Source organism: Bison bison, unplaced genomic scaffold (assembly GCF_000754665.1).
Source record: "Bison bison bison isolate TAMUID 2011002044 unplaced genomic scaffold, Bison_UMD1.0 scf7180017864516, whole genome shotgun sequence".
NCBI lineage: Eukaryota > Metazoa > Chordata > Mammalia > Artiodactyla > Bovidae > Bison > Bison bison.
Genome location: NW_011495069.1, coordinates 10,738,567 through 10,755,828, shown reverse-complemented (window position 1 = coordinate 10,755,828; position 17,262 = coordinate 10,738,567). Strand labels below are relative to the sequence as shown.

Sequence of the window (17,262 nt, the reverse complement as noted above, 5' to 3'; positions counted from 1 at the left end):
AAACCCCATTATACTTTAATCTCTATAAGTACTGTAGATTTTTCTTTAGACAGATTCCTTAAAAAATTGAAGACAAAGAGTAAGAGGCTTTTAAGGCTCTTGATACATGTTCTGCGGAGAACTTTTAATTCTTGACCACATTTTAAAATTTTCTATCAATAGGTGACTGCTACTGATAGAAAATAATGTTAATTTTATGGGTAGGGGATGAAATTATGATAAACTTGCTGCAAAAACAGAATTGGTGAGAATATTATACATTCTAATTTCTGGGCTTCCCTGGAGGTCCAGTGGTTAAGAATTCACCTTGCAATGCAAGGGGACACGGGTTCAATCCCTGGTCCTGGAAGATCCCATATGCTTCAGGGCAAATAAGCACATGCAGCACAACTAGTGAGCCTGTACTCTAGAGCCCACGAGCCACAGCTAGTGAGCCCACATGTCACGACTACCAAAACCTGCACACCATAGAGCCCATGCTCTGCAATGAGAAGCCTGTGCACCGAAACTAGAGAGTAGGCCCCACTCACTGCAACTAGCAAAAGCACATGGCAGCAACAAAAACCCAGCACACAGCCACAAAGAAATAAATAATTTTTTAAAAAACTATTTGCATTAAAAAAAATAACGTTTATTTCTATGGCACAATGACGAAAAGGATTGCATTCATTGTGCATAACTGTTTCTTATGAACAGCACCCTTCTGCTTTACCAGATTATCCCAGAATTTGTCCGTCAGCCTACATCTCCATGGTAGCCACTCTTTCTTAGCACCAGGCTTAGCTCCACCTATGCTGAGTGATCTCAAGCGAGACTGTCATCTACTCCTGAGCTTCTCTGCACACAGACGATCCTACCCAGCTTTGTGACATCACAAGAATTTGCCCTAGATGCTGGAAGGAGTCGATTTAATTCAATTTTCCTTCTCTCACAGGGATTTTAAGAACAAGTTGATGAAGGTCAAATAATACATGGATCGTTCAAGCCAATCCTTCAGACAGAATAAAAATTCAAGTTGGAGAGGAAAGACTGGATTCTCTGGATTCTACCATGATTAAGTACCCCACAGTCACTTCAAAGGTGTGAATTTGCTATTAGAGCTCACCTGAGCATGATTCCACCCAGACGAATAGCTCTCTTCCAGTCCTTCAAGGTGGATTTGCCAGCCAGATGAACAAAATGCTTGGGGCTGATCAACTGATCATTGAACTAATGTAAAAGGAAAAGTCCAAAATAATCCAATGTTAATTTAGGCAGGCCATGAGGGAAAGAAAGACATAACTCTATTTGTTACAAACAAAACAATACCCAGATGACATCTCTCATCATAGCCTGTATTCTCTATCTTCCCATCCTATTGTGCTAGAGGAGGTGATCCTTCTCTGGCCCTGTCCTGGTGTTAATATATTGATTAGGATATAAAATCCATTTGTGTCCTGAATCAAGCAGATGGTTTTGATATTGCAAAGGCTATTAAAATAAACTGAAGTTATCTATCCAGCCCTGATGACAAGATTCAGGATCTGGTAGAAAGAAAAAGGATGGTAGAAACCAACAGCACTGCAGAGCCTCAAAACTCTGTAATCCTTAATGATTCCAAGATGATGCTACTGACGGTGCCTACTACCTATGGGTAGAGCTGTGGCTACCAGCGGAGACAGAATAAGCAATTATTTCCACATTGTGCTCTCATGAAGATTATTTTCATCAGTAATAATTTTGAAGAAATTCTGCCAAACTACACACTAGTATAAGGCATTTTACATATACCATTTCACCTTCCAACAACCTTACTGTGTGCGTATGTATGTATAATTATTTGTATTTTAACATATGAAGCTCTGAAATATTACCTGACCAAGGTCACCTAACTAGTGATAGAGTTGAGACTCCATTCATTCAACAAAATATTTACTGATAAATATTTAGAGCACTAGTTCAAGTGCTAGGGATACAATGGTGAAGAAGACAGACAAATTCTCAGCTCTCAAAAGACTTGTATTCTGGTGGGACTTGAACCCAGGTCAGTATCACTCCAGAGTCCTTTTTTTTCTTTTAAACTGTGACACAAAGGGACGCTACAAAATTAAGAACACTGAAATGGTGGGGAAGAAGAGGTTCTAAAACCATACCCTTTGAAAACAAGGAGCCCCAAAATAGACCCCAGCAAGGAGAAAAGACAATTACCTTGACACACTTTACATTTATTCCTGGACATACAAACTTCTTCCAAAGGAGAATGGCTTTGCTCTCCCCACAAGTTATGGGGTAAGCAATTTCCATATCCTCATTTGCTTCTATAGTGCTTGCATCTTGCAAATGGAAAAAATATCAGTTATTTATCAAACACTCTTCTTTAAAGTTTAATTCAACAGCTCTAGTCTCCTGGTTCCTCTGAGGGGCTAACAGTTCACAGTGATTCGTATTGTTTAGGAACCTTCTGGAAGAAATGTGCCAGACACTGTGCCATGTGTTTTTACAGGTTCAATCTTTTTTAATTCTTAAAACAATCCTGTGAGGCGGTCATGGTTTCCTATGTACCTGTATGGGACTCAGAAACGTGAAGGGATTTTCCAAGGTTATACAGCTAAGTGAGAATATGGGATTCAAACGCCAAGTCTGACTAATTTCAGAGTTCCTCTTCAGTTTCTTTCCACTCTGCCTTCCAATCAGCACCTCATCAGCAACTTCCCTAATGACAGACACCAACCTTGAGACTCCAATTTCTTTGACAGATTTCTACTGATGAGAAGTCTTTTCAGTAACCCTAGCAAACTAACGTTAAACATCAACTGATAGCCCTAGCAGATCGCAGTGTCTCTTGATGTACCATCATCGAATTGATGGCTACAGCACCAGTACAGCACATTGGGTAGTGAGGTGTGGGGGGACGGGAAGGGGAAATCAGGCACAAAAAGCAAGAAATCTCAACCAAGGAGGCTAAGGTTAAAAGTTCCAGAACAAGGCTTCCCTGGGGGTCCAGTGGTTACGACTCTGCGCTTCCAACTGCAGAGGGCTTCACATGCCTCAAAGTGTGGTTAAAAAAAAAAAAAAGTACTAGAACAACAAAAGGACTTACCAATCCCTTCTTCAATTTTGTGTATTGTGTGAGTTTCTACTGCCACAACTGCCGTATTGTTCTCAGATCCAGCTTCATAAATCCTGTCGTAAAAGTGTCCATCAATAAACTACATAAATCACGACAATATTAATATCCACAGCACGGGGTTAAGAAATTTGTTTTAATCTATCTCAAAAGGAATAAAATAATATACTTTACAACTTGATGTTAGTGTTCTGACTCAAGCCCCAATGTATCTAAATTCCAGGCTGCCCAAGACTGCTTAGCAGCTGCTATCATGGAAATGAATCAACAACCTTCCTCATCCCAGAGGAAAAGTTTCTCTTGCTACTCTATTTACACTGCTACTTGTAAAATACCTGTATTTTACACCAGACTTATCCCTTCCTAACTTTAAAAGTTCATGACATAGATTGTTGCTTCACTTGTAACATATTATAGAATTATCCAAACATGACTAAAAAGTAATACCTTTAGACAATTCAAACCACGAAGAACTTACTGACTACAGAAGCTGATGTCCCTTGTTGGAATCTAGGCACTTTAGCCATTTTTACACTTCAGCATTTTTTAAGGCATCATAATCAAACTACAGATATGAGCAGAGCCTAGTTTTTTAAAAAAAGAGAGAGAGCGATTATGCCCAAAGTAACTAGCAGTAATGAAAGGTACCACTTAAGGAAAACTCTTTCTCCAAAGTGTTTCTGCCTTCTAAGAAATGGGCTCAGATAACCTGACATGAACACTGACATCCTTTGTTTAATTTCCATAATAAGCCTAACATGCTATTTACTGCACTTGCTATCCTGAAGTACTGCCTGAACAATCCCCTTTGCATCAGTGATTTCCCTCCCTGATGGCAACACCTTTAGCACAGACCTCCCTTCTGAATTCCACAGCAGGACACAATTAACTGCTAATAATAAATAATAAATAAATAAATAATAAATGCACTGGAATATCCCATAGGACTTGATTGAATGAATTATGTCTAAAATAACCAAGTTCTCTTTCCTCTCCCACCTCCCAAACTACTCTTCTTCCTATATTTCCCATCCTTGTAAATGGCACTACTCAGCACACAGTAGCCTTAAACAGAAGCCTGGAAATTACACTAAATTTCTCCCTTTTCATCCCCTCACCCCCCACACAGCCAGTCACTAAGTCCTGCCAGATACACGTCCTTAACACCCTCCCTGTCTATTTCCACTGCTACTGCCTTAACTCAGGCTGCGTCATCTCTAGTCTGAACCAGTTTCCTCACATCAACCTGATCTTCTATATTCCTTCCAGAATGATCAGGTAACACCCTCTGCAAAACCCTGCAAGAATCTCCTCCTTGCTGCTGAAATAAAGCCCCAAATACATAATATGATATTTAAGTCCCTCCATGATCTGGTCCCTGGTTTCAATTCTCACCAAACCCCCAACCAGACAACCCAAGCCCCTATAGTACCAAACTGCCATCTTCTTTTATCCCTTCTGTTCTTGCTCTTCTTCCTCTTCCCAGAACATCTTTCCCCATCGTTTGTTTTTTAATCAGCAGCCTGTATGGTGCTTTTTCTTCCATCTCAGTCCTCTGGTATAATCATCCAATTCCTCCTCTGTGACCCAACTGTACTTTAGGCTTTTGCCACAACAACTATAATATTTAATACTATTTACTTATTTACCTTTCTTTCTCTCCTTGGGCATAATCTAAGAGGTCCCTGAGAGGCCTAGTGGTTAGGGTTCTGAGTTTCACCGCTGTGGCCCAAGTTCAATCCCTAGCTGGAGAGCTAAGATCCCACCATGCAGCACAGACAAGAAAAAAATAAAACCATACCTCTACTTCAAGTAAATTTGGTAAGCTCATTGACCAATAAGTATAAAATCCTTTAAAATAATAGATTCTTGTCTATACATAATTTCAACAACCAGTAAATTGCACTTGGGAAGTTGGGGCATAGTCTGTATTTTTACAGGCAAAAGATTTTATCAGGGAAAATCCTTCTAAAGCAACTCATAATAGTGATGGATTTAGCTTAATTCTCTATACTTACTAAAACTATAGTCAAAAATCATAAAATATGTTTAAAATGTTAAGGATTTATAAGATATCAATAGCCTTCTGAATCATCAAAGTAAGGCAAAATTAGGTTTACTAGAGCTTTTTTTAATAATCACCCCAAAATTTTATTATGATTGTTGTTATTCCTTTATTAATTCACAAACATTCTTTGAGAACACATGATATACTAAATCCTTTTTTCCCAAGAACGCAGAAGCTTACACTCTAAATTGAAGTATAAAACATGCACACAAATTATTATGCTACAAATAATAAGTGGTAATTATGGATCGGTGAAGTACCAGTCAGTTACTATTAGCATTTACAATGACTGTGATGTTAACTTCACTAATAGTGTAATGTGTGCATATAAATACATATAAATAGTATAATATATAGTACATATGGTATACATGTTTAAGAGTTTTAAAGTTAAGGCCACATTATTGTATTCCAATTCACTGAAAATTGAAAATATACTTTTTTTTTTTATCTTGAATGTTAAGGAAAGCTATTCTGATTAATTGAGTGTGGGATTCTTACATAAGCTAAGGGGTACCCTACTGATCTGAGTTTATATATATTCCTAACACTTTAAACCTCCCACTAGGGAGGGATATGAGCATAAGGAAAGTAAGGTCACTATTCCTCAAACTGAACTATTCCACTCAGCACACTGAGTAAATTTATGTAGTATTAAAATCACCAGTCCTTTCATTGTTAAAAACTCTTATGAATCCAAAATGAATTGGAAAGTCAAGAATGTAATGGAATCTTAGTACTTTCATTCCTTCTGAGAATTTCCAAAGTATATTTAAAGGTTTTATTTGAAAAGGTTAATAATCATCTTTTTTGTTTTTAAAAAGAAAGCATACACTGAACAAGTCTTCTTTGTTGGAAAAACTCCCAGAATAAAAAATCTTCTTAGTATCTCAGTACCTGAGTACCTGCTTCCCTAGTGGCTCAGAGGGTAAAGCGTCTGCCTGCAATGCAGGAGACCTGGGTTTGATCCCTGGGTCAGGAAAATCCCCTGGAGAAGGAAATGGCAACCCACTCCAGTACTCTTGCCTGAAAAATCCCATGGACAGAGAAGCCAAGTAGACTACAGTCCATGGGATCACAAAGAGTCAGACACAACTGAGCGACTTTGCTTCACTCACCTTAGTATCTCTATTTTCTTAAAAACATGAATGTGGATATATTTTAACTTAGTATCATTATGAAAGTATCATCTTATATAATGCGTCAGGTTATACTCTACTTTTGCTTCATACGTATCCCTGAAAATGTGTATACGGTGAATACTTGGGAAAGTATAAAGTGTCATATATGTAAAAAAATTAAAATGATGGGCAAAAGGAATTACATATTGAAATTTAACAATACTTATATAAAATCTCTATTTCTTGCCTTTTGAATATCAGCCAGCCAGTCAGTTCACTCACTCAGTCACATTCGACTCTTTGTGACCCCATGGACTGCAGCATGCCAGGCTTCCCTGTCCATCACCAACTCCCAGAGCTTATTCAAACTCACATCCATCGAGTTGGTGATGCCATCCAACCATCTCATCCTCTGTCACCCCCTTCTCCTCCTGCCTTCAATCTTTCCCAGCATCAGAGTCTTTTCAAATGAGTCAGTTCTTTGCATCAGATGGCCAAATTGGAGTTTTAGCTTCAGCATTAGTCCTTCCAATGAATATTCATGATTCATTTCCTTTAGGATGGACTGGTTGGATCTCCTTGTAGTCCAAGGGACTCTCAAGAGTCTTCTCCAATACCACACTTCAAAAGCATCAATTCTTTGGCACTCAGCTTTCTTTATAGTCCAACTCTCACATCTTTTAAATATAATCTTTACCAATTTATTCCTAGCAATGTATGCATACCTTTTGATTGTTTATTTCCTTCACACTTGAATTACAGCCCATCAGGTGAAGTATGATGAGGCTGAATACTGACACCTGATAATTTTCACCTTTGTCTCAAGTGTATTAAAATTAAAATGAGACCTATATATCTTATCACTAAAATCACTGTTTTTGTACCCTGCTCATTTTTACAAAATGAGGCTAAAATCCAATAAAATATTAAAATAATTAAATAATACAACTGACAAACATCTCAAAATGCAATAGCCACCCCCCTCCCAAAAAAAGGCAATACCTCAAAATGTTTATTCACTAGCTTATGCATTAAAATTCACTGTAGACAGTGGATTGGGAAGTCAATGTATGTTGGACAAAGATGCCTCTACCTAATCAAGCAATGCCAGGTTTCCAGATAAGACAGTATCATTTGGAAAATAAAAAAGACCAACAGAAAATTAAGTGGAACCAAATCTTCAAAAGAATTAAGTCTCGAAGCAGCAGAGAAGTTTTTTCTGTCTCCACTGTGGATAGGACTAGTGACAACTGGAATACTTTAGGAAAGACAGAAGAACCTGACCTTTAATTCTTCTTGATGTTACTGTACCTCAAAAGGTAACGACGACAAGTATGTGTGTGTGTATCAAAATAAAATTCCCAAATGAGTTTGAATAAGCATGCATAATCTGTGGTGCCAATAAAAATTTAAGACACTCTATATGTTAGACATTATTTATATCAACTTTCCTTTATAGACCTTAGAATATCTCCTTTATGCTTAACAATATTTAGAAATGTCAGACTTCCCTCGTGGCCTAGTGGTTAAGAATCTACCTGCCAATGCAGGGAATGTGGGTTTGATCCATAGTCCAGGAGGATTCCACATGCCATGGGGCAACTGAGCCCGTGTGCCGCAACTACTGAAGCTCAGCAAGAGAAGACACTGCAGTGAGAAGCCCATGCACCACAACTGGAGAGTAGCCTCTGATCACCACAACTAGAGAAGGTCCACGCACAGAAAAAAAGATCCAGCACAGTCAATAAATACAAATTATTAAAGAAGAAAGAAATGTCAGAAAACTATGGTTACGTTTTTAAAACTAATAAGAAAGTGTCCTTATCTTTTACAGATACATACAAATGTCTGGGATTTGCTTCAAAAAAAATTCAGGAGTGGGCGCATGTAGAGATGAAATCAGACCGGCCATGCGTTGACAACTGTTGAAGCTGGGTGATGGATGCTTACACGGGGGTTCATTATCATATTTTCTTTATTTGGAGGTATATTTGAAATTTCCTATAATAAAAAGCTTTTTAAATTATCAAGACAGGTTAATAGTTTAACAGTTTTTCCCTAGAACTTTTTAAGGCAAGGTACATGACTTAGCAGACCGGGATTGGATTACTGTCCTTCCTCAGTATTGTGGGGAGATTGGTTCCAGAAAACCCCTGCAAATACCAAAATCCACAGACGTGCAAGTCTTTTATAAAATGGCATAGTATTTGCATATAATATACATACATCCTCCCATATACTTTAGATCAGCTATTGCATAAATCAGATGATTAAAAAGTAATTAATGATTAAAAAACTGTCAGCCTATTAGCCTATCTTGGTAATTTATAAAGCTGTTTATTATAGGAAATTTCAAAAATACTTCCAAATAGAGAAAATATGATAATGAACCCTCATGTAAGCATCCATCACCCAGCTTCAACAGTTGTCAACACATGGACAGTCTGATTTCATCTCTACATCTGCCCACTTCCGAAGTTTTTTTGAAGCAAATCCCAGACATTTGTATATATCTGTAAAAGATAAGGACTCTTTATTATTAGTTTTAAAAATATAACCATAGTTTTCTGACCTTTCTTTCTTAATAATTTTTACTTATTGATTGAACTGGGTCTTTTTTTCTGTGCCTGGACTTCCTCTAGTTGTGGTGATCAGAGGCTACTCTCCAGTTGTGGTGCATGGGCTTCTCACTGTGGTGTCTTCCAAACTGTGAAAGGAGTACGTCAAGGCTTATTTAACTTATATGCATGCAGAGTACATCATGTGAAATGCTGGGCTGGATAAAGCACAAGCTGGAATCAAGATCGCAGGCTGCTGCAGCTAAGTCGCTTCAGTCGTGTCTGACTCTGTGCGACCCCATAGACGGCAGCCCAGGAGGCTCCCCCATCCCTGGGATTGTCCAGGCAAGAACACTGGAGTGGGCTGCCATTTCCTTTTCCAATGCAGGAAAGTGAAAAGTGAGAGTGAAGTCACTCAGTCGTATCCGACTCTTAGCGACCCCATGGACTGCAGCCCACCAGGCTCCTCCGTCCATGGGATTTGTCAGGCAAGAGTACTGGAGTGGGTTGCATTGCCTTCTCCAAGATTGCAGAGAGAAATATCAATAACCTCAGATACGCAGATGACACCACCCTTATGGCAGAAAGCAAAGAAGAATTAAAGAGCCTCTTGATGAAAGTGAAAGAGGAGAGTGAAAAAGTTGGCTTAAAATTCAATATTCAGAAAATTAAAATCATGTCATCCGGTCCTACCACTTCATTTCAAATAGATGAGAAAACTATGGAAACAGTGACAGACTATTTTCTTGAGCTCCAAAATCACTGCAGATGGTGACTGCAGCCATGAAATTAAAAGACGCTTACTCCTTGGAAGAAAAGCTATGACCAACCTAGACAGCATATTAAAAAGCAGAGACATTGAAACTGCTTTTTTTTAATTTATAGTAAAGTATAGTGCTAATTAAAAAATAAATAAATAAAAAATAAAAAGCAGAGACATTACTTTGCCAACAAAGACCCATCTAGTCAAAGCTATGGTTTTTACAGTACTTATGTATGGATGTGAGAGTTGGACTATAAAGAAAGCTGAGTGCCAAAGAATTAATGCTTTTGAACTGTGGTGTTGGAGAAGACTCTTGGGAATCCCTTGGAGTACAAGGAGATCCAACCAGTCCATCCTAAAGGAAGTCAGTTCTGAATATTCACTAGAAGAACTGATGTTGAAGCTGAAACTTCAATACCTGAAACTTTGGCCACCTGATGTGAAGAACTGACTCGCTGGAAAAGACCCTGATGCTGGGAAAGATTAAAGGCAGGAGGAGAAGGGCATGACAGAGTATTAGATGGTTGGATGGCATCACCAACTCAAGAGACATGAGTTTGAGCAAGCTTTGGAAGTTGGTGATGGACAGGGAGGCCTGGCGTGCTGCAGTCCATCGGGTTGCAAAGATTCAGACACGACTGAGTGACTGAACTGAACTGAAGATTATTTGTAATATCTAATATAATGTAAATGCTTATAAATAGTTGCCTGTGTGTGGCAAATTCAATTTTGCTTTTTGGGACTTTCTGGAATTTTTTTTTCCATCCAAGGTTGGTTGAATCTGAGGATGTGGAACCTACAGATACAGAGGGCCAATTGTGTGTTTGCCTAGTGAAAGTTGCTCAGTTGTATCCGACTCTTTGCCAACCCATGGACTGTAGCCTACGAGGCTCCTCGTCCATGGAATTCTCCAGGCAAAAATACTGGAGTGGGTAGCTGTTCCTTTCTCTCGGGGATCTTTCCAACCCAGGGATAGAACCCAGGTCTCCCACATTGCAGGTGAATTCTTTACGATCTGAGCCACTAGGGAAGCCCGTAGAATACTTCTGATCCTTAAATCTTTTATATATTCCCCAAGATAAAATAACTAGCCCCCTTTTCTCTCTGGAGATCTAATTCCTGTTTACCTTTCAAGCCCATTTAAGAATCTTATCTCTTCTCTCAAATCCATCGTGATTTTCTGAATCACTTCTCTGAATTCAAAAGCACATCCTAAGCATGCCACTTGGCACTTCTTAGATTTTGCCATGTAAGTGATCACTCTATTTATAAACATGTAGTTTTGCTTTGCACAACTAGACTGCAAGCTTCGTGATGGTGAGAACCATGTGCTATATTGCTTTCAATACCTTTGTGATATGTTGTATAATGGTAGGCGATTGATACACATATTTTTAATAGACTAAGCTTGATAATTTGCCCATCCATGAGGGCCCAGAGAACTTCTGGTAGGAATACTTTTATAGCTGCCTTGCCTATTCTCCTCTGACTGTAACTATCTCTTTTGGCAAAAGTACCACATGTACCAAGGCACTGCGCTAAAGTGTGGATAAATATGATAAGGGAACCATGTAGCTTATCCTCAAGGAACTCAGAGTAGAGGGCGAGAGACGAGGAAACAGTCAGTTGTTGTAATAAGTACTGAATGACAAATATAGCACACAATACATTATAGAGATGAAAACTTAGCTCTGAGAGTTGATGTTGAATGTTCCATTGTGCTAAATCACCTTAAAGTTACAATATCTCCACTCTAAACTCCCCAAAATTTTCAGAATATTCCAATCTTTAGTCACTTACCCTTGTTGCACAGGCTGTAACTGCAAGATCACTTGGGTTTTAGTGTCTTCAGGGTTCTCCCCTTCATTTCCTTCAGTGGGTACCACAACCACATCTCCCACTGGGACACTCACTTCTGCATTAGCCATCTTTCACATGAAGTCAGATAGCTGGGAATGCTGTCAGAAATAAGAAGCACCAGTAATTTTGTCTGATTTGAAAAGATGACAACCATAGGAAAGGAACAGCAATATAATAACTATTAATTCCAAGGGCATCCTGGAGATCATGGTCTCCTGAAAAAGATGGGAATTGTAAGAAGGGGCAGACATCTTTTCACAGAAATGCCTTTGGACTTCACTAGCGACTGGAGATTTTCTTAGTATGTGTGATTCACCCAGTGGTATGCTGCAGGCAGCTCCACCAGCTCCTGAGAACCAACTGTGCACGTGCCTGTGTGCTCAGTTGGGTCCGACTCTTTGCAACCCCATGGACTGTAGCCCACCAGGCTCCTCTGTCCATGGAATTTTCCAGGTAAGAATACTGGAGAGGGTTGCCATTTCCTACTCCAGAGGATCTTCCTAACCCAGAGATTGAACCCGCATTTCTTCCATCTTCTGCACTGCAGGTAGATTCTTTACCACTGAGTCACAGGGGAAGCCAACTGTGTACATCTCTTTGCAACTCCCGGTTTAGCAACATCAAGTTGGTAACTTGAAATCAGTGATGCTGGGAGTACATACACCAAAGAAATTGGCAAGCATTACAAATCAGGGTATTTTTTATTCTAGAGAGCTGGTATATAGCACATTACTAGTTCCATCCTAAGTGCTTAGAAAGTAAGAATCATCTATTTTCTTTGCAACCAGCCATTACACTTCATCAAGTGTTCTGAAACTAAGTTGCATGGAAAAAAGAAAGATGATTTGCATTGTATGGCTGTTTAATAAATGCTGTGTCCAACTGTATGACCTCCAGGAACATCTTAATACCTCTTTGCCTCAAACTGAATGGAGATAGGATCTTGCCTGACACTTCACTTGCAGAGCTGTTGGGGGAACTACTGTCCAGTACCAAAAGATCTTTGACTCTAAAGTAACTCAAAGCATTATTTCCATCTTTATGAAAACTCAGAGGGTCCTAAGTTATTCTGCAGCTGTTAGTCTTCACAGCTGAAAAGAAAGGAGAGGGTCATGTAAGAGAATATAGATAAGAATACTGTGTTGACTGAGATATGTGAGTACTTGAAGATGATTAGGACTGCAATGAACTGTGCCTAGACACACAATGGATATGTATTTGGTACTCAAGATGACCAAATCCACATTTCAGCTCTGCCACAGCAATTGTTTGCCTATAATACACATATTTAACATAGCACTCAAAGTCTCCCTCATTTGGCTCCCCAAATTTTCCAGTTTTATCTGCAACTATAATACCCCAAGAATCTTAAAATCCAGCCACATCAATCTCTCACTAAATTCTGGACATGTAACATGTATAGGTTTCTGTACGTTTGTTATTCTGTAAGCCCCAAACTCCTTTCTCCCTCATCGCCTTCTCCCTTCAAGGCCCAGTTCAAAGTTCACTCCTCCACAAAGCCTCTAGCTCCCCATTTTCTTTCCTGTAGGCCCCCAATACTTGCTTGCCGCCCTCCTCTAGTTTAATAGCACTGTACCTTGTACAGCGGGTAACTGAACATACATCTGCCTCCATGACCACACTGTGAAGACAGGTGCTGCTTCTCTAAAAATCTTGTCTCCTACAGCCTTGTTCACTGTAGCCACTGACATACAGCAGTTCAATCAATTTTTGTTTGTGTTTGACCAAGTTAAAATTCCTCACATATGACTTAGACCTGCCCTTTATGATTCTCACATTCAAACTTTTTCCTGGATTCAATACTTCCTATATCTAAAAACCTCTTAAAATATCTTAGGCATCTTAAACTGAAAGCATGTTCCCTCTCAAACCTGCCCCTAGGTTCCCTGCCTCAGTAAATGGCACTACCCTCCATCCATTTTCTCAAGCCAAAAACTAAGGAGCTATTTTTGACTCCTCTTTCTTCTCTTTCTAAATTCAACCAACCACCAAATAAATCCTAGCCATTTTATCACCTATATATCTCTTTTAACCATCCTCCTCTCTCCATCTGTGCTGCCATCATCATACGCTGAACCACCACACTGTTACCTGGATTTTTCCAGCTGCTTCTCATCAGTATCCTAACCTCTGGTCGGATCTCCAACTCATTAGATAACAGACAAAATGATCTAACTAAAGGCCATTTCCCCCACTTAAAAAACTCTTCAGGGCATTCCCTCTGCTGCTATTACGGTGCAAACACCCTGGCTTACAAACCCCACCAAATCTGTCCCCTGCCCACCCTGCTGGCCTCACTTCCCACAGTGCTTCCTCTCACACTGTGGGCTCCTGCCATTGCATTTTTCCAAATTCTCAAACATGCCATATTTCCTCACCTGAGCCTTCACACTTATTTATTCTACCTGGAATTCTTTTTTTCTGTCCTTTTTGGCAAGTCACTGCTATACTTTTGTGACATTTAAAACATCACTTCTTCAGAGAGGCCATCTGTGACTTCCTTGACTAGATTTGAGGGGGTCTTTTTGCCTCCTCAGCGCCTGGAGCATCCCTGTCACAACCATCAGCCCACTCTGTCAGTCTCTCCTCACCAGACTGCATCCTGGGAGAGAAAAGCTAGCTTTACTTTCTTTAACAGGCTTCCCTATGCTAGCTCAGTGCCCAGGGCCACAAGTGCAATAGTTTTCAAATATCAGACTTCTATTTACAAAACTGCCTACCTAAAACTTTCTAAGGAAATCTGGTACACAGCAGGTATGTAATAAATTTTCATGCAATCAGTGACTCACTTTACCCTAAAAGACTTCTAGAACTTTCTACTTCTTTAATTTAGGAGATATAAATTTGCTCAGAAAGCTTGAACTGGCCGTAATGATGGGGAGAAATCACATCGGACACAGTTAGGCTCCTTAGATATGAAAAGGGATGGTATCTGTTCTTAAGGAACTACAGAAGGGAAAGAGATATGTGACACTGTCATACAGTAGAGGAAAAAAGTAATTACAAGATACTAGAATATACAATCTGAACTTCTGTAAATTAAAAGTTTAAAACTGGAGTGGGGGGGATGCGGAATCAATGGACCAGTTTGGCTGGCTGCCAGAAACAGAACCTAAATGATTAGGACCTTTGAGTCTAGAAAATGCCAAAAGGGATATGATGAAGTATAAAATGCCATCAAATCCTAGAATAAGTGAACCGACCAATATCTTTAAAGTTTGAACCATAAAAATGTAGGATGAATTGAAATAATCACAGCTAACATTTGTCAGACACTTACTTATTGTCAAGCACTACCCTGTTACATATGCAATGAATTTAAAAGATGTAATACTTTAGCATATAACAATCGTAGATAATTTATTACTTCAAAAAAGTGGTTTAAATGTTAAATTAACAGCATAGGTAAATTAATGGGTTAGAAAAGCAAAATTAGAAGGATGCTTCTAGTTCAACTTTCTACCCTAAGGTTGAGTCCTCTCTGTCTACAATACTCTGAATACGTGGTTGACTAACTTCTTGATTAATACTTTCCTCAATAAGAACTCATATTTTACTTCTTACCCCTCCCACACCTTGGAACTCAAAAGCAATATTATGGCTGTTTCTCTAACCTTCTGAGAGTTTACCAGAAAAGATAATTATAATCATCCACAATAAGTCTCTCATTGTCAGTCAGAGACACAGGTCTGATCCCACATGGCAATTCTTACATTCCTCAGAGAAGCAAGTTTGGGTTGAATAACTATTACTATCCTAAATACCATATTCTGAGCAAGAAACCCTAACCAGCTTTACAGACTACACTGGCTAATTGGAAGGTCATTTCTTTGAACTGAGTGTAAATTGAAAAGTGGCTCTTGTTTATAGCAACAAAAACTAAGGGAAGATGAGTAAGTTGCTCCTTTGGGTATTTTATGGATGGGACCTTGGAGTATTCATTGTGGAATCACACAACATTCTGTAATTCTAGAGAACACACATAAGGGAAATATGTCAAACTTCTGGAAAAGGAAGAATTATTTGTAGTTATTTTCAAAGACAAGACACCTTGAAAGTAACTACATGACTACTCACGTAAACTATCAAAAAATTAAATCAATGATACCTGACCTACTCTGGATTAAATTCATTTTTGTGTTCTGAAAAGTTTAAAACACATGGCAAGATGTAAGCACAAGTGTCACATGATCATAGGAACATGACAGTTGGTAGCTGAGAGGGAGTCACAGAAATACCATATATCCTGAAATTTTCTAACTCCAAAATGTATTTGTTTCATACTTAAATTTTGGTAGACTATGTAGCCTATTCTAAGAAATTTCCAACTTAAAAACTTTATTATTACATGAGGTCAAAACTCCTTGATTTTTTTCCTTCTTTATTCTGTTTCATGTATTTACTAGGTGATCCAGGGTGCTACCAGATGTAATGAAGCCAACAGATCACTACACAAGATCACTGAGGTAAAAAGCCAGAGCAAATGAAGTTTCGGATGAATCACTTAATAGTGACCACTCTGTAGGTGTTTGGAGAAGCAATTGCAAAAAGGGTTTTTTGAAGGATCAACATACTACAGTTGAGGAGATTTCTTCTTAGGACAAGAACAAAACACAGTCCAAACTAACCCCATGAAGCTGAGTACAAGTTGGCTATTCAATATGTTTGCTGTAAACACGAGTAAGCAACTAACAGGTAACTAATGAAAAAAGTCAAGTCAGTAGAGATTAAATACACATAATTGATAAAAGGCTGGCAAGTTAGGTCAGTCCAACAATTTAATGAAAAAGTCCCCCAAACGTTCCATAAGCAAAGAGAGAGAAAAGAATCCTGTGAGACTAAAATTAGCTGATCCTCTCTTTCCTTAATCCTCCAGGTTAAGGAGGAAAATGCCACTTCTTGGTTCTCCTAAATAAACACGAGTTAAGGCCCCTGTTTGTGTCTGTTAGGAAGTGTTTTTGAATTTCTCTCATCTTGAGAGAATGCCTCCTCCTCCTCCTCCTTAGACAGCCAAGACTTCCCATGATCAAGACTTGAAGTGTCAGTCTGCATGGATCACACTCCAGAACCCTCAAGAGTCTGCTCTCACCTCTCCTGCCCCTCAATTAGGAAACACCAGGCCAATTCCCCCGTCGTTTTAGAAAGCAGGGATATGCTAGCCTTCTTTCCAACAATCATCTTCTCTCCGGTCCTCAAAAACTCAGGTTTCCCCATCCGCGACAGGCCACATCACCCTGCTCTCTACCTATATGAGGTACTCCAAGCTCTCTTTTATTCCCTCACAGATCTGGACCCTTCTCATTCCTTCCTCTGGAGGCTCTGAGGTGTATTCCTACCGCCCCCTCATCTAGGGGAAGGTAGAGGCCTGCTCACTTTCCCTTGGAGCTCTTCTTCCTTGTCCCCTGCTTACCGGACCTGTCACTGTGCCTTCAGGGAAGCACCTGCCTCTTTTCCCCTGGACTGAATGGCCGAGGCCTCTAGGCGCCCCCGGGTGAAGCTTGGACACTCTTTTCCTCAGCAGAACCCACTCTCTGCCCTGGCTCCCCACCCCAAGGCTCCGAGAGGTCCTCCCGGGCAGACAGCGGGCTTCCTTCACTCTTCGCCGCCCCCTCCTGTCACCACTACCCGGTAGCCCGAGCGCGACCCAGGCCTCATCCCCAGCTCCACATCGAAGGGCCTGGTGCTCCCTGGATCCCGCCTTTAGGGATACCCCCTGGATCCCCAGACCCCTCCCCGGGGTCCTAGATGTCAGGGCCTCTCAATCC

At 39.7% G+C, this 17,262-nt stretch overlaps 1 protein-coding gene across 4 annotated transcripts in view; it reads right to left on the bottom strand.

Annotated features, from left to right (window-relative positions):
• The window catches only part of GMEB1 (glucocorticoid modulatory element binding protein 1), a 35,709-nt gene extending 18,462 nt beyond the window's left edge, over positions 1-17,247 (bottom strand). Inside the window, exons 1-5 of one of the 4 annotated variants that reach the window (XM_010830189.1) lie at positions 16,587-17,247; positions 11,417-11,574; positions 3,080-3,162; positions 2,188-2,312; positions 1,106-1,209 (exon numbers count right to left, since the gene is read on the bottom strand). In XM_010830189.1, coding sequence (XP_010828491.1) covers positions 1,106-1,209; positions 2,188-2,312; positions 3,080-3,162; positions 11,417-11,544 — 440 coding nt within the window. In that variant the 5' untranslated portion in view covers positions 11,545-11,574; positions 16,587-17,247. Of the gene's footprint in view, positions 1-1,105; positions 1,210-2,187; positions 2,313-3,079; positions 3,163-11,416 lie in introns of all 4 variants that reach the window. The other 3 variants (XM_010830191.1, XM_010830192.1, XM_010830188.1) reach the window with 3 other exon arrangements.
• Positions 17,248-17,262: the final 15 nt, after the last annotated feature.